The sequence below is a fragment of the Bos taurus genome, chromosome 1, assembly GCF_002263795.3.
Source record: "Bos taurus isolate L1 Dominette 01449 registration number 42190680 breed Hereford chromosome 1, ARS-UCD2.0, whole genome shotgun sequence".
Taxonomy (NCBI): domain Eukaryota; kingdom Metazoa; phylum Chordata; class Mammalia; order Artiodactyla; family Bovidae; genus Bos; species Bos taurus.
In genome coordinates, this window is record NC_037328.1 from 58,034,435 (window position 1) to 58,053,053 (window position 18,619).

General features: G+C 37.1%; 1 protein-coding gene across 3 annotated transcripts in view; it reads right to left on the minus strand.

The window, feature by feature from the left end:
* CFAP44 (cilia and flagella associated protein 44) overlaps positions 1-18,619 on the minus strand; it is a 119,438-nt gene that overhangs the window by 12,242 nt on the left and 88,577 nt on the right. For all 3 annotated transcript variants that reach the window (XM_002684775.6, XM_059887897.1, XM_059887895.1), the window contains 4 exons: positions 5,268-5,378; positions 4,004-4,134; positions 2,523-2,639; positions 1,424-1,625 (listed from right to left, as the gene is read on the minus strand). In XM_002684775.6, coding sequence (XP_002684821.2) covers positions 1,424-1,625; positions 2,523-2,639; positions 4,004-4,134; positions 5,268-5,378 — 561 coding nt within the window. The remainder of the gene's footprint in view (positions 1-1,423; positions 1,626-2,522; positions 2,640-4,003; positions 4,135-5,267; positions 5,379-18,619) is intronic.

The following is an 18,619-nucleotide window of genomic DNA, read 5'->3' on the forward strand; positions in this document are numbered from 1 at the left end:
GCAGCCCACCAGGCTCCTCCGTCCACGGGATTTTCCAGGCAAGAGTACTGGAGTGGGTGCTATTGCCTTCTCCGACATCTTATACTATATACCTCAATTCCAGGTGAACTAAGAACATAAAAGTAAGGAACACTACTAACAGAGGAAACAATAGAAAAATATGACCTCAAAATAGGAAAGGATTTAAGTCATACACATACATTGTGCTGTACACACAATGCGCAAACTATAAACAGGTTGATAAATTAATTATATTAAAATTTTAAATGTCTGTATCCCAAAAAGATACACCTAATAAAAAGGCAAGATACATACTAGAAAAGATTCAAAATACATGTAATAGATAAAGACAGAATATAGAGGGAAAAAGAAAAAAAACTCCCTACAATCAATAAGAAAAATAAAAAACAGAAGTAAAAAAACGGGCAAGGTGTATAGCAGGCAAGTTTCATATGAGAACACAAATAAATGGCAAATAAGTGTATGTGAAGACATTCAATCTCAAGGAGCTAGGGAAACAAAAAGCACAGTGAAATACAATTTTAACATATACCAGGTTGACAGATATGTGAAAGTCTGACATTACTAAGTGTTGATGAGACTATGGAACCTAGGCAATTCTCACCCTCCCGGGTGACGAGGGAAACAGTAGGAAGAGAAGACGGTGCAACCAGTTTGGAGGACAACTTGACAATACCCGGGCGAGCAGAAAATGCACACACACAGCCCGTGTCACCCACAGTCCCCACTCCTGGGGACACACCTCCTCCCACACATGCACAGGGATACATGTGCAAGAAGGTTCACTGAAACACGGTCTGTAATCATGAAAAATTACAAGTACCCTAAATATCCATCAACAGGAGGCCAAAGAAAAACTCTTATAGTCCAATGGCATACTGTAGTAGCAGTTAAAATGGCTAATTATCTGTAGCATTACAGATTACTCTCAAAAAATGGGTTAATAAAGTGAGTTGCAAATTACACCCAAAACATGCAAAGACACTTCATATAGTGTGTGTGAATACATCTATATGTGTATGTACCTGCCTCATGGTTGATCCTGGGGAAGCAGAGAGCAGAATGATACTAGAAAGAGAAAGGCCATCAATTATATCTTCAGTGCTTTATTTCTTAAGTTTGGTAGTGGGTATTTTTTAATATTTTTCTACATTTTATTAAACATAAAACCTTTAAAAATCGTGAGAAATTGTTTCTATGACAAAAGATTTATCCTTTTTAAAATAGAGTAACTTTTTGATAGCATCAGGAGAGACAGTAAGTAGAAAGAGGGGAAGGTGTTATTTCTGTTCAGCGGTTTGGATCTGTGACAACCTACTGTTTTCAGAGCTGGAGATGACCACTTGACATTCCCTCTGTAATCAATAAATATTACTAGGTAAGCCATGGGCTTACTACTCACTCTGTATCGTTTTGGCCATCTCTCTCTTTTCTCGGATAAGCTGCTTACGCCTCTCCCGGCATTCTTTGTTAAGTTTTTGCTGCTTGGAATTTTCCTCATGGAGCTGGACAATTCGTTCTTGCAGTCGTCCCAAGGAGCGGTTGGAAAAGACCAAAGCTCCAGAAAGATCACTCGGTATTTCTCCAAATAGCACATACTCTATCTACAAAAGCATGACAAAACTGGTATCAAATAGACAAAAACCAAACTAATTGTAAAGTCATAGAAAGGGATGTGCTTCTTTTCCTGTCCCTTGTTAGGTCATGACCTTTGGTCTCCTAACTCTCACCACTGAGGAAGGTAAAAGCAGGAAGCTGCTTTCAAAAAGAAGTCACATTACATCCCTCTGGGACAGCAAATCTTTCCAAAATGACCACGCTGGATATCTACTGCCTAAGGATGGAACAGACATTTCAGGGCTGGAATATTTGGCAAACTGCTACAGACAGTGAATCCAGTTTGGGTCAGGTTAAACAAGATATATGTAAGGCTGATCCTCCTCGGTTTTTCTTCTCAAATACAGCTTTCTTTCTTTACCTGACAAAATATATCACAAGGGGCTTTTGCTGATACGATCTCTGCATTTTAATGTAAGTTGTAATTCAAGTGGGATATAGAGATGAACAAAGAAAAGGGGAAAAAGTATTTTCCTTTTATCTTAACCTCCCTCATTAACAAGTAAATAATAGGGAAGATCATTCTTGCCCCATTAGTCCATGTCTATTTAAAGAAGGTGTGAAAAGTGACATGTGTCCAAGAGACAAGAAGATTTCAACCTCCAAGCCATTCTTTTAAGTCATAGGCTCCTCATTGCTTCAGATTTGAAGTGATTCAACTTTCAAAGTCATAATGACCACCAGGAAATATACATGTTTTGATATTATGCTTTTATAATAATCTCAGAAGAGGTAAGAACCACTGGGGTGTCATTCTGCAAGTAGATGTCTCAGACAAGGACTGCCCTTCTCCCCACCAGTGTCCCATGAATCTTTCTCTGGAAAAGTCTGAGGGTGATGGCTCTTCTGCTCAGAGAGGGTGGGGCAACCTCCAGCCCCATCACCTGGTGGAGCTTCAACGGGATCACAACCAGCAGTTCATTCAGCCGCTGCTGCTTCTCACGTTGATAAGCCTCCAGGGCCTCCTCTGCTGCGTTCAGATTAGTTGCCACAATTTTTACCTGTAGAAAGCCCCAAGTGCGAGATGTTAACAGGATTCGGTGAATATATACCTAAGGTGATAAATGAAACCACTGGGGAGGAACAAAAAATATGAGCTGGATCTGCCTTGTTGGGCTGGATTAAACAGATAATCCCAGACTGCTCCCCAGAAGTGTGTATTATTCTCTTTCTGCTAAGTCATGAGCCACACCACTTTTTCACTTGTTCCTATGACCCCAGAGTTGTAGAGATTTTGTGAATGAAAACGCAGAGGACGTGTTCCCATCTCCCTTTTATTTTCTGCAGGAAAATCATCTCTCAGCCTCTAGTATCTCTGTAACGATGGTTCAAATCTCATTTGGTCATAAGGACCTCGATAAATTAGCGAAGAAAGCCCTTTATGGTAATGAAATTACTAACTACAGTATTTTTAAAGTACATGCCTCATCTCCTAAAATACTTGAAAGCTTTCCAAGCCATTTCCCTTTTGCAAGTGGAGAAGCAGCCTACCAAAAACATTTCTGAATATGAATCAAGTGATGCTGCTCTAGGAAAGAGTACCTAAGAGGGAAACAGAGTAGATATGGCAGAAAAAATCTATACAGCTGTACCGGAAGTTTAGCTTAGTGGACTCCCAAAGGAATGCATACACCTCAGAATGTCAAAGTGTTCTACTGGGGTCCAGAAAGAAAATAGTTTCCTTTTTTTTAAAATTTTTATCTTATTCTTTTTATTCTCTGTTTTTGCAAATGTTTCATGCTATGCTATGCTATGCTAAGTCACTTCAGTCGTGGCCAACTCTGTGCGACTCCATAGATGGCAGCCCAGCAGGCTCCCCCGTCCCTGGGATTCTCCAGGCAAGAACACTGGAGTGGGTTGCCATTTCCTTCTCCAATGCATGAAAGTGAAAAGTGAAAGCGAAGTCGCTCAGTCGTGTCCAACTCTTAGCGACCCCATGGACTGCAGCCTACCAGGCTCCTTCATCCATGGGATTTTCCAGGCAAGAGTACTGGAGTGGGATGCCATTGCCTTCTCCGAAATGTTTCATAACACATGAAATATAATTAGTACAATAGTTTATGGGTATAATACCTAAATGAATATACATTTACTGTGGGAATATGTGCTCCACAATTTTTTTTTTAATTTCCAGAAGTATATAATCAAAAAAGTTTCAGGGCCAATGATTTAGAAAAAGTTCCAATCATCAAAGGGGCAACGGCCCTCAAAGACGTCTGTAAATGGATGCAACATGGGATATGTCTCTCTTCTAACAATAAGCCTTAACTCATGCCATTGCTATGAAATAGCAGTATTATAGCTAGAAGGAGGTGTAGCATGTTGGGAGACGATAAACAGACCTGAAAAAGGCAGAATAACGTACTTTTTTGGACAGTGTATCGTGTTCTTTTTTGAGGTTATCGATCATTTTTTTTTCTTCAACTAAAGCCTCTTCAATGTCCAGCCTTTTCTCTCGAAGTTGAAGGGCCAGTTCAAAGAGACCCATATCACAATCTGAAAAGACAGTCAAAATGAAAAAGCAGCTCCATTTGTTAGAGAATATAGTAATAAGTGTGGACTTTGGGGCTTCAGAATTAATGTCCACCTGCTCCAATAAGGTTTCACTACACTTAGGGCTCCAGGTAGAAATTATAATGGTATTAATAATCATGATAGAGACTTTCCTGCCAGTCCAGTGGCTAAGACTCTGAACTCTCAATTCAGGGGACTTGGGTTCAATCCCTGGTCAGGGAACTAGATTCTGCATGCTGGAACGAAGATCAAAGACCCCAGTGCTGCAACTGAGACCCAGCGTAGCTAATATTTAAGAAAAAGAATAATAATCATGATAGTGGCTGTGATGTTAGTACTGATGTTCTGCCTGCAATGCAGGAGATTCCAGTTCAATTCCTGGGTCGGGAAGATCCCCAGAGAGAGGACAGGCTACCCACTCCAGTATTCTTGGGCTTCCTTTGTGGCTCAGCTGGTAAAGAATCCACCTGCAATGCAGGAGACCTGGGTTCGATCCCTGGGCTGGGAAGATCCCCTGGAGAAGGGAAAGGCTACCGACTCCAGTATTCAGGCCTGGAGAACTCCATGGACTGTATAGTCCATGGGGTTGCAGAGTCAGACATGACTGACTGACTTTCACTCACATAAGAATCTTAAGACTGTAAGAATATTTCAGACTGGTTTCACCAGTGAAAACAGTGAATATAAATTGCCAAGAATCTCCAGGAGACATAAAAATTGCCCTTAAAAAACAGGTTTGAAATATGAAAATTTAATGGTTTGGCAAAAAGGGAGAGTTTTATAAAAATACACATATGTAGTTTTAAATACACACATGTACATACACATATATAAATTTTCTGTTTCTCAGTAAAATGAAACTGCATAATTTATGACTGAATCAACTATAGATTGTCTGCAGATTATTTAATTTGGTACTCATAAATAGCAGCCTCAAGAAATAGGAAGTAAATTATCTAGAGAGTCCCCAAAAGTATTAGACTATACTTCATGCTTATTATACCATCCTTTCCTTAAATATTATGAAACAATTGAGAAACCAAAAAAGAGGGCCTTTTTGGTATTATCATCCATAGTCAAACGTCACAAAGAATGCACGGTTTTATCCAACTTACTTGTCGGGCAGATAGAATCATCAAAAACCTCATCTTCAGATCCAGACTCATCCTCATCACTCTCCAAGCTGGATTCTTCTTCACTTGATTCTTCACTTTCCTCCTCTTCATCTAAGGAGAGAGAAAAATACTGTTAATAAGTAGAGAAGTTCCTGTGTTAAGATAAATCCCAGATTTTAAAAATAAATCATTTTCAATGAATTAGTTACTAGGAAAACAAGGGGTAAATAAGGAAATTACTCAATATTTTTAGAAGAATTTAAAATAGTTAAGGACACAGGGACCGCAAACTCAAGTGCCTGCAGAAGGTTATGCAATTAATTTCGGTGCATTGAGTGAGAGCGGGGTGAGACCGAGCTGCTTGTGCTGTGATCTACCTAATGCACCCTTGGTTATACAGCATAGTGCTCTGAAAACAGAGAGGATTTTCACAACTTCTCTGAACTAAGTAATACTAGTTATAATCTTTACTTAACCTACTTAGTGTGAATATTCATGTCTTACTGTGGAAGTATTAATATTAAATGTTTGATTTAGAGATTCTGCACCAAACCCTGTTGGGGTTGTTAGTTGACACAGGCTCTCCTTTAACCAAACTTGAGTCAGGCTCCTCTGAGTCCTCTGTCTGGTCCTTGGCCCACGCTCTGTCCTTGGCCCATTTAGTCGAGTTTTAGCAAGAGTCCTGTTGAGTCAATTTGGTAAAATTCACTACTCTTAATATCTGGTTAAATTCCTTTTCCCTTAGCCTTAATATCTTATCACTCTGGCCTGCCTTCAACAAAAATCCTGTTATGTCAGTTTAGCAAAGACTTACCCTACCTCTCAGTAATTTTCCATCAACTAACCCCAATCTTACTCCTTGGCTATAAGCCTCCATTTGCCTTGTATTCAGAGTTGAGCTGATCTCTCTTACTATAAAATCCCATGATAGTGGTCCCCTGAATAAAGTCTGCCTTATTGTTCATTAACAAGTGTCATGAATGATTATTTCTTTAACAACATCATATCATATGTTTAATATGTTTTATAAAATATAAATTTTTTGAATACTAAAATATATCTGTTCCCAAAAATTTTAGATAAGGATTGTATGCCTCTTCCACTCAATTCTACTCCATTTTCTTTCAAAACACTTTGAGTCCATGTATGAACAATTAATGGTTTCTATTTTATGGAACATCAAAAAATATAAAGATAACTGGACCTCATACTCACTAGAAAACTTCTTAAATTAAGATGTCTCCTAAAATTAGTGATCTGTACCACCTTATGAAATAAATCAATGTTTATAATTAGGCTTTAAAATTCTTACATAGATGTCGGCTTTCAGGAAGATGAAGTAGATCTACTTCCCCTATTCTTCCCACTAAATACAGCTAAAACCCCTGGACATTAAATATAAAACGAACACAAGAAAACTCTGAGAAGTGGAAAGGAGAAGGCAGATCTACTATGCACTTGGAATCCTGAGGAACAACACTGTGGTGATTTGCTTGGATTTTCTTTTTGCCATATATATCTCTGAGGTGAAGAAGACGGAGTCAGTCTAACCTGAAACACCAACAGGTAGGGACACAGGAAGACCCAATCAGAACCTGCTCTCTCCAGCCAAATGACCAAAAAGAGGCAGATTAGCAACACAGAAAACTTGAAGAAACACCGCACAAAAATACCATGGTCCCACTCACACCCACATTGGCAAAGGCCTAATGGAGCCTAGACAAGCCAAAACATTTCACATAAAACAGTACCATGTACATTATTTGCAAGTGCTCACAGAATATACCCTTGCCAAGCTGTAATGAGGCACCCCACCATTCCAACTTGGATGGTGTCAGAAAACGTCAAGTAAAGAGTCAAGATATTTATTCTTTCTGAGGGTAACCAGTCCCCTTACCCACCAACCACCAAGATGTCTGTGGCGATCACAGTCTGGACCTTCATTCTCAGAGGGCAGCAATAAGGTTCTCTTCACCCTCCCTGCAGAGGCGGTGTCAGAAGAGGCCTGGTGGGGAGTCAGGACTTCTACCATTGCCCAGAGGTGCCAAGGCCTTCCCACCATGTTGTCAGTAGAGACTCTGTGAGGAGCTAGCCCTCCCATCTGCACACAGAAGTAACAAGGAAATCTCCCTTCCTTCCATGACAGTAAAACATGAGTACCTCCACCTGGCAATAAGGAGGAGGCACCCATTCCTTCCTCTGGCAAAACAGTGTTAGAGAAAGCCAAGTAAACCAGAAGATTTAAGTAGGATACAGAGTCTAATACATAATAGGAAAGTTTCCAGGTTTTAGCTGAAAGTCATACCAAGAACCAGAAAGATCTCTAACTGAATGAAAAAAGACAATCAATACATGTTAACACCAAGATGACAGAAACAGAATTATCTGATGAAGTATTTTAAACATGCAGGATAAAAATGCTTCAGTGAGCAATTATGAACACACTTGAAGCAAAGATATAAAATAGTCTGAGGCTTTTTATTTATTTATATAAGGAAAAAGTAAATGGAAACTTTAGAACTGAAAAATACAATAATGAAAACTAAGGGATGGGGTCAACAGTAGAATAGAAGGGACAGAAAAATGAATCCATGAACTTGAAGATAGAAAAATAGGAATTAGTCAATCTGAACCATAAAAAGAAAACCAACTGAAACAAACAAAACCCAAACCCCAGAGCCTCAGGGGCCAATGGGATCATAATGAAAGTCTCACAGTCATGGCATCAGAGTGCCATGAAGGAGTCAGGAAAGAGGAGGTCTTTAAAAAGACTTGAAGAAATAATGGCTGAAAACTTCTCAAATTGGGCAAGTACATAAACCTACAGATTAAAGAACTTGAATGTATTCCAAAGAGGATAATTCCAAAATCGACACTAAATCACATAACAGTCAAACTTCTGAAAACTAAAGAGAAAAAATACTGAAGGCAAAGAAAGAAAAGTGATTCTTCACCTACAGAGGATAAGCAATTTAAATATCAGAGGGTTTCTCACCAGAAACCACAGTGACCAGAAGGAAGTGGCACAGTATTTTTCGAATGTTGAAAGAAATATCAACCTAGAATACTGCATCCAATGAAAACGTCTTTCAGAAAAAGAGGGGAAATCAAGGCATACTTCAGTTCAGTTGCTCAGTCGTGTCCGACTCTTTGCGACCCCATGAATCGCAGCACGCCAGGCCTCCCTGTCCATCACCAACTCCCGGAGTTCACTCAGACTCATGTCCATCGAGTCAGTGATGCCATCCAGCCATCTCATCCTCTGTCATCCCCTTCTCCTCCTGCCCCCAATCCCTCCCAGCATCAGAGTCTTTTCCAATGAGTCAACTCTTCACATGAGGTGGCCAAAGTACTGGACTTTCAGCTTTAGCATCATTCCTTCCAAAGAAATCCTAGGGCTGATCTCCTTCAGAATGGACTGGTTGGATCTCCTTGCAGTCCAAGGGACTCTCAAGAGTCTTCTCCAACACCACAGTTCAAAATCCTCAATTCTTCGGCACTCAGCTTTCTTCACAGTCCAACTCTCACATCCATACGTGACCACTGGAAAAACCATAGCCTTGACTAGACGGACCTTTGTTGGCAAAGTAATGTCTCTGCTTTTGAATATGCTATCTAGGTTGGTCATAACTTTCCTTCCGAGGAGTAAGCGTCTTTTAATTTCATGGCTGCAGTCACCATCTGCAGTGATTTTGGAGCCCCAAAAAATAAAGTCTGACACTGTTTCCCCATCTATTTCTCATGAAGTGATGGGACCAGATGCTATGATCTTTGTTTTCTGAATGTTGAATTTTAAGCCAACTTTTTCACTCTCCTCTTTCACTCTTATCAAGAGGCTTTTTAGTTCCTCTTCACTTTCTGCCATAAGGGTGGTGTCATCTGCATATCTGAGGTTATTGATTAGATTATGGGAAAAAAATTTTTAATTGCCACCAGTATACCCTCCCTAAAAGAATGGATAAAGGAAACTCTTTAAGCAGAGGGAATTTTTTTCTTTTTTAAAAAAGGAAATTTTGAATAAAAATATGAATAAAGCCTATATGAATAGGCTTTCCTCAAAGTGCTTAAATAATGTTTGATAATTGAAGCAAAAATTATAACATTGTCTGATATGGTTCCAGATGTATGCAGAGGAAATATTTAAGACAATCATATGATAAATGAGGAAGAAACTGGGATATAAAGGCAGGTAAAGATTCTATACTTGACTTAAATTGGTAAAATGATGCCACTGCTGGACTGGGATAAACAATGAATATATATACACACACACACACACACACACACACACACACATATACATAGAATATAGACAGCAACGACTAAAAATGTTATACAAAGAGATATATTAAAAAGTGCTCAGTTCAGTTCAGTTGCTCAGTCGTGTCCGACTCTTTGCGACCCCATGAATCACAGCACGCCAGGCCTCCCTGTCTATCACCAACTCCCGGAGTTCACTCAAACTCATCTCCATTGAGTCGGTGATGCCATCCAACCATCTCATCCTCTGTTGTCCCCTTCTCCTTCTGCCCCCAATCCCTCCCAGCATCAGGGTCTTTTCAAAAGAATCAGTTCTTCGCATCAAGTGGCCAAAGTATTGGAGTTTCAGCTTCAACATCAGTCCTTCCAATAAATATTCAGGATTTCCTTTAGGATGGACTGGTTGTATCTCCTTGCAGTCCAAGGGACTCTCAAGAGTCTTCTCTAACACCACAGTTCAAAAGCATCAATTTTTCAGCACTCAGCTTTATTTATAGTCCAATTCTCACATCCATACATGACTAGTGTAAAAAGTGCAAGAGAAAATAAAATGGAATTCTAAAAAATGTTCACTAACCCACAGGAAGGTAGGAAAAAGAAAAAAGACAAAACAGATATAAAATGGCAGACTTAATAGATCAAATATAAGTGGTTCAATACACCAATTAAAAGACAGAGTGGATGAAAAACATTATTCAGCCATATGCTACCAGAAATTCACTTCTAATGCAACTATATAGTCAAGCTGAAATTAAAAGGAGGGAAAAGATATATCATACAATTATTAATAAAAGCAAAGCAGAAATGACTATAATAATACAGGATAAAATGGACTTCAGAGCAAGGAAAATTACCCAAGACAGAGAAAGACATTAAATAATGATAAATATGCCAATTTATCAAGAAAACATAGAAATCTTAACAGTGTATGCATAAAACAAGAGAAATATGGGAAGTAAAAACTGATAAAAATGAGAGGAGAAATAGATAAATCCATGAATGCATTTGGAGACCTCCACACCTTAATTCAACATTTGATGCAACAACCATACAGAAAATCAACAAGGATATAGAAGACTTGAGCAATACCATCAACAGGATCTAACTGACAGTAATAGAACATGTCACACAAAACAATACAACATATAATACATTCTTCGCAAGTGCTCACAGAACATACAGCAAGATAGATATGTCAGACCATAAAACAAATCTCAGCAACTAAAAAAGAATTGAAATCACACAGAATGTGTTCTCTGACCACAACTGAATCAAACTAGAAATCAATAACAGAAAGATAACAGGAAAATCTCAAAGCACTTGGATCTAAACAACACACTTCTATATAATCCACGGAATCCAGAAGTCACAATGTAAATTTTAAAACTACACTGTCCTGAATGTAAATGAAAATTAACTTCAAGTTTTGTAGAATACAACTAGAGCAGTGCTGAGAGAGAAATTTATAGTGCTAAATTAGAAAAGAGAATAAATTCTCAAGTCAGTGATTTAAGCTCACACCTGAAAACCTTAAGAACAGGAGTACAAAATAAACCCAAAGCAAGCTGAAGGAAGGTAATAGTAAAGATAACAACAGAAAGCAATAAAATTGACAGCAGAAAACAGAGAAAATCACTTATGCAAAGAGCTGACTTGTTCTCAAAAAAATCAGTTGAACTGACAAACCTCTAGTAAAACTACAAAAAAAAAAAAAAGGAATTTAAGAAACAAGGTACCAATATCGAGAATGCAACAGACAGTATTACTAAAGACCCTGCAGACATTAAAAGGATAGCAAGGAAATACAATGAGCATCTCTATGCACATAAATTTGGCAACTTAAATGAAACAGACCAATTCCACAAAAAATACAAATTACCACAACCCACCCAATATAAAGGAGATAATGTGAATAGTTCTGTAACTATTAAGAACACTGAAATTCTAATTGTAAAACTACCTTGAAGAAATATATTGGCTCAAATAGTTTCACTGGAGAACTCTACTATACATTTAAATAATTACCATAAATTCTATACAGTATCTTCCAGAAAAATCAGAAAGGGGAGTTGCTTACTTGCTAAGTCACACCCAACCCTTTGTGACCTGATGGACTATAGCCTGCCAGGCTCCTCTGCCCATGGAATTATCCAGTTAAGAATACTGGAGTGTGTTGCCATTTCCTTCACCAAAAAAGGGGAGAAGACTTCCCAAGTCATATTTTGAAGCTAGTATTCTCCTGATACTCAAAACTAAATATAGTATAAAGACAGTACAGTGATCCTCATGAATATAGACATAAAAATTTTTTAATTTCTATTTTATTGAAGGATAATTGCTTTATAGAATTTTGTTGTTTTCTACCAAACCTCCACATGAATCAGCCATAGGTATACATATATCCCCTCCCTTTTGAACCTCCCTCCTATCTCCCTCCCGATCCCATCCCTCTAGATTGATACAGAGCCCCTGTTTGAGTTTCCTGAGCCATACAGCAAATTCCTGTTGGTTATCTATTTTACATATGGTAATGTAAGTTTCCATGTTACTCTCTCCATACATCTCATCGTCTCCTCCCCTCTCTCTATGTCCATAAGTCTATTCTCTGTCTGTTTCTCCATTGTTGCCCTGTAAATAAATTCTTCAATACCATTTTTCTAGATTCCATATATGTGCATCAGAATACATATCTTTCTGACTCACTTCACTCTGTATAATAGGTTCTAGATTCATCCACCTCATCAGAATGGACTCAAATGTGTTCTTTTTTATGGCTGAGTAATATTCCATTGTGTAAATGTACCATGACTTCTTTATCCACTCATCTGTCGATGGACACCTAAGTTGCTTCCACGTTCTAGCTATTGTAAATAGTGCTGCAATGAGCACTGGGATACATGCACCTTTTTCAATTTTGGTTTCCTCAGATCATACGCCTAGGAGTGGGGTTGCTGGGTCATATGATGGTTTTATTCCTAGTTTTTAAGGAATCTCCATACTGTCTTCCATAGTGGCTGTATCAATTTACATTCCCAACAGTGCAAGAGTGGTCCCTTTTCTCTACAACCTCTCCAGCATTTACATTTGTAGACTTTTTGATGATGGCCATTCTGACTGATGTGAGGTGGTATTTCATTGTAGTTTTGATTTGCATTTCTCTAATAATGAGCAATGTTGAGCATCTTTTCATGTGTTTGTTAGTGATCTGTATGTCTTCTTTGGAGAAATGTCTGTTTAGGTCTTTTCTCCACTTTTTGATTGGGTTGTTTGCTTTTCTGGCATTGAGTTGTATGAGCTGCTTGTATTTTTGGAAATTAATCCTTTGTCAATTGTTTCATTTACTATTACTTTCTCCCATTCTGAGGGTTGTCTTTTCACCTTGATTATAGTTTCCTTTGCTGTGCAAAAGCCTTTAAGTTTAATCAGGTCCCACTTGCTTACTTTTGTTTTTATTCCCATTACTCTAGGAGGTGGGTCATAGAGAATCTTGCTTTGATTTATGTCATCATGTGTTCCGCCTATGCTTTCCTCTAAGAGTTTTATAGTTTCTGGTCTTACACTTAGGTCTTTAATCCATTTTGAGTTTATCTTTGTATATGGTGTTAGGAAGTGTTCCAATTTCATTGTTTTACATGTAGCTGTCCAGTTTTCCTAGCACTATTGAAGAGGCTGTCTTTGCCCCATTGTATATTCTTGCCTCCTTTGTCAAAAATAAGGTATGCATGGGTTTATTTCTGGACTTTCTATCTTGTTCCATTGGTCTATATTTCTGTTTTTCTGCCAGTACCATACTATCTTGATGACTGTAGCTTTGCAGTATAATCTGAAGTCAGGAAGGTTGATTCCTCCAGCTCCATTCTTCTTTCTCAAGACTGCTTTGGCTATTCAGGGTCTTTTGTTTTTCTGCATGAACTGTGAAATTTTTTGTTCCAGTTCTGTGAAAAATGCCATTGCTGATTTGATAGGGATCACACTGAATTTGTAGATTGCATTTGGTAGTATAGTCATGTTCAAAATATTGATTCTTTCTACCCAGGAACATGGAATATCTCTCCATCTGTTTATGTCATCTTTGATTTCTTTCATTAGTGTCATAATTTTCTGTGTACAGTTCTTCTGTCTCCTTAGGTAAGTTTATTCCTAGATATTTAATTATTTTTGTTGCAATGGTGAATGGGATTGATTCCTTAAACTCTCTTTCAGATTTTTCATTGTTAGTATATAGAAATGCAAGTGATTTCTGTGTATTGATTTTGTATCCTGTAACTTTGCTAAATTCACTTATTAGCTATAGTAATTTTCTGATACTATCTTTAGGGTTTTCTATGTATAGTATCATGTCATCTACAACCAGTGTGAGCTTTACTTCTTTTCCTATCTGGGTTCCTTTTATTTCTTTTTCTTCTCTGACTGCTGTAGCTAGAATTTCCAGAACTATGTTGAATAATAGTGGTGAGAGTGGACACCCTTGTCTTGTTCCTGACCTTAGGGGGAACGCTTTCAGTTTTTCACCACTGAGAATAATGTTTGCTGTAGGCTTATCATATATGGCCTTTACCATGTTGAGGTAGATTCCTTCTATGACCATTTTTTGAAGAGTTTTAATCACAAGTGGGTGCTGAATTTTGTCAAAGGTTTTCTCTGCATCTGTTGAGATTATCATATGGTTTCTATCTTTCAATTTGTTAATATGCGGTATCATATTGATTTTCAAATATTGAAGAATCCTTGCATTCCTGGAATAAACCCAACTTGATCATGGTGTATGAGCTTCTTGATGTGCTACTGAATTATGTTTGCTAAAATTTTGTTGAGGATTTTTTCATCTATGTTCATCAGTGATATTGGCCTGTAGTTTTCTCTTTTTGTGTTGTCTTTGTCTGGTTTTGGTATCAGGGTGAAAGCGGCCTCATAGAATGAGTTTGGAAGTCTTCCTTCCTCTGCAATTTTTTGAAAGAGTTTTAGAAGGATAAGCATTAGCTCTTCTCTAAATGTTTGACAGAATTTCCCTGTGAAGTAATCTGGTCCTGGGCTTTTGTTTGGGGGGAGATTTTTGATCACAGCTTCAATTTCAATGCTTGCAATTGGGTTGTTCATAATTTCTATTTCTTCCTGGTTCAGTCTTGGAAGACTGAACTTTTCTAAGAATTTGTCCATTTCTTCGATTTTATTGCCATATAGTTGTTCATAATTGTTTCTCATAATCCTTTGTATTTCTGCATTGTCTGTTGTAACCTCTCCTTTTTCATTCCTAATTTTGTTGATTTGATTCTTCTCTTTTTTTTTCTTGATGAACCGGACTAAAGGCTTGTCAATTTTGTTGATCTTCTCAAAAAACCAGCTTTTAGTTTTATTAATCTTTACAATTGTTTCTTTCATTTGCTTTTCACTTATTTCTGCTCAGATCTTTATGATTTCTTTCCTTCTACTAATTTTTGGTTTGTTGTTGTTGTTCTTCTTCTATTTCCAGTTGTTTTAGGTGTAAAGTTAGGATGTCTATTTTATGTTTTTCTTGTTTCTTGAGGTAGGACTGTATTGCTATAAACTTCCCTCTTAGAACTGCTTTTGCTGCATTCCATAGGTTTTGAGCTGTCATGTTATCATTGTCATTTGTTTCCAGAACTTTTTTCCTTTCCCTTTTGATTTCTTTAGTAACATGTTGGTTATTTAGAAATGTGTTGTTTAACATCCATGTGTTTGTGTTTCTTACGGTTTTTTTCTTGTAATTGAAATCTTACAAATCATAGCATTGTGGTCAGAGAAAATGCTTGATATGATTTCAATTTTCTTAAATTTTACTGAGGTTTTATTTCTTACCCAAGATGTGATCTGTCCTGGAGAATGTTCCATGTGCACTTGAGAAGAAGGGGTATTCTTCTGCATTTGGATGGAATGTCCTGAAGATATCAATGAGATCCATCTTAGCTAATGCATCATTTAAGACCTGTGTTTCCTTATTAATTTTCTATTTTGATGATCTGTCCATTGGTGTGAGTGAGGTGTTAAAGTCTCCTACTATTATTGTGTAACTGTCAATTTCTCCTTTTATGTCTGTTAGTGTTTGTCTTAACTATTGAGGTGCACCTATGTTGGGTGTATAGATATTTACAACTGTTATGTCTTCCTCTTGAATTGATCCTTGATCATTATGGAGTGTCCTTTCTTATCTCTTGTAATCTTCTTTAAGGCCTATTTTGTCAATATAAGGATTGCTACTCCAGCTTTCTTTTGCTTTCCATTTGCATGGAATATATTTTTCCATCCTCTCACTTTCAGTCTCTATGTGTCTTGAGGTTTGAAGTGGGTTTCTTGTAGACAGCATTTATATGGGTCTTATTTTTGTATCCATTCAGCCAGTCTGTGTCTTTTGGCTGGAGCATTTAATCCATTTACATTTTAAGTAATTATTGATATATATGTTCCTATTGCTATTTTCTTAAATGTTTGGGGTTGATTTTGTAGATCTATTTTCTTCTCTTGTATTTCTTGACTATAGAAATCCCTTTAACATTTGTTGTAAAGCTGGTTTGGTGATACTGAATTCTCTTAACTTTTGCTTGTCTGAAAAGCTTTTTATTTCTCTATCAATTTTGAATGAGATCCTTGTCAAGTACAGTAATCTTGGTTGCGGTTTTTTCCCTTTCAGTACTTTAAATATATCTTGACATTCCCTTCTGGCCTGAGTTTCTGCTTAAAGATCAGCAGTTAACTGTATGGGATTTCCCTTATATGTTACTTGTTGCTTCTCCCTTGCTGCTTTTAATATTCTTTGTGCTTAGTCTTTGTTAGTTTGATTAGTATGTGTCTTGGTGTGTTTCTCCTTGGGTTTATCCTGTAAGGTACTCTTTGTGCCTCCTGGACTTGATTGACTATTTCCTTTTCCATGTTGGGGAAATTTTCAATTATAATCTTTTCAAAAATTTCATACCCTTTCTTTTTTTCTTCTTCTTCTGGGACCCCTATACTTCAAATGTTGGTGCATTTGATATTGTCCCAGAGGTCTGGAAACTATCCTCAGTTCATTCTTTTTACTTTATTCTGCTCTTCAGAAGTTATTTCCACCATTTTATCTTCCAGCTCACTGATTCATTCTTTTGCTTCAGATATTCTGCTATAGATTCCTTCTAGAGTATTTTTAATTTCAGTCATTGTGTCCTTTGTCTCTGTATGTTTATTCTTTAATTCTTCCAGATTTTTGTTAATTGATTCTTGCATTTTCTCCATTTTGTTTTCAAGGTTTTTGATCATCTTTACTATCATTATTCTGAATTCTTTTTCAGGTAGTTTGCCTATTTCCTCTTCATTTATTTGGACTTCAGTGTTTCTATCTTGTTCCTTCATTTGTATAGTATTTCTATGCCTTTTTGTTATTTTTTTTTTAACTTATTGTGTTTGAGGTCTCCTTTTGCCAGGTTTAAAGGTTGAATTCTTTCTTCTTTTTGGTTTCTGCCCTCCTAAGGTTGGTCCAGTGATTTGTTTGAGCTTCGTACAGGGTGAGATTTGTGCTGATTTTTTGTTTGGTTGTTTGTTTTTCCTCTGATAGGCAAGGCTGAGTGAGGTGGTAATCCTGTCTGCTGATGATTTGGTTTGTATTTTTATTTTGTTTGTTGTTTAGATGAGGTGTCCTACACAGGGTGCTACTGATGATTGGGTGATGGCCGCTCTTGTATTCAAGTGGTTTCCTTTGTGAGTTCTCACTATTTGATACTCCTTAGGGTTAGTTCTCTGGTGGTCTGGTTGTTTGGAGTCAGTGCTCCCACTCCAAAGACTCAGGGCTTGATCTCTGGTCAGGAACAAAGTTTCCACAAGTGGTTTGTTGTGGCATTAAGTGAGAGTAAAACAAATTACAAAAATGAGAAACCAAAGATGAACCCCAGACAAATGGCAGTTACAAAATCAGGCAATAATAATTAAAATAATGGAATATACACATATACATATACACCCATGAGCAAAGTGAAAACAGTCCAACAAAAATAAAGTGCAGTAGATTGGTCGGGTGAACAAAGTAAATCAAAATTTATATTTACCAGTTAAGAACAAAACTAACTAAAGCACAAACTGGAAAACAAAACTAAAGCAAGGTGCCAAGTAGGGAATAAAGTATTGAAAACAAAACTAACAAATATGTTGAGAGGAAAGGAAAGAAAGAAAAGAAAGAAAGAATAGATATGCAAAGTTAAACAGAGGTAGACAAAGAAGATTTGTATACATTAAAGATTAAACTTCAAGGGGAAAAGAACCATAGGAAAGGCAAACAAAGGAATAAATGTAGAAAAAAATATAATAGGTTTTTAAAAAATTTTTAAATTATAAAAGAGAAAAGAAAGAACATGGAAGAAGGAAGAAAAAAGGGGAAAAAAAGGAAAACTCCACAGAACTGCAAAAGCTCAATGTAAAGGCAGAGGTTTATAGCAACAATAAAAGTGTGACTGAATATACACACATACATATACACCCATAAGCAAAATCAGAACAGTCCAACAAAAATAAAGTACAATAGACTGACCTGGCAAACAAAGGAAACCAAAAATTATATCTACCAGGACAAAACTAACTAAAGCAAAAACTGGAAAACAAAACTAAAGCAAGGTGCTAAGTGGGGAATAAAGCAATGAAAATAAAACTGACAAAATGTTGAGAGGAAAGGAAAGAAAGAAAAGAAAGAAAGAATAGATATGCAAAGTTAAATAGAGGTACACGAAGAAGATTTATATACATTAAAGATTAACTGCAAGGGGAAAAGAACAGTAGGAAAGGCAAACAAAGGAATAAATGTAGAAAAAAATATAATAGGCTTAAAAAAATTAAAATTAAAAAAGAGAGAAAAAAGGAAAACTCCACATAACTGCAAAAGCCCAATGTAGAGGCAGAGGTTTATAACAGCACTAACAAATGTGACTGAGGAAAAAAACAAGCTCAAAAGCTTAATTAGATTTCATAGTGCCAATAAAATCAACAACTACAATAGGGGGAGAGAATAAAGGGGAAAAAATCCAAAAGAATCTACAGAGAAAGTCAAAACATAAGAATAATAAGTGTTTTTCTTGAATCACTGCTCTCAGAGTCCTTTCCCTTGCTGGGAGTCACAG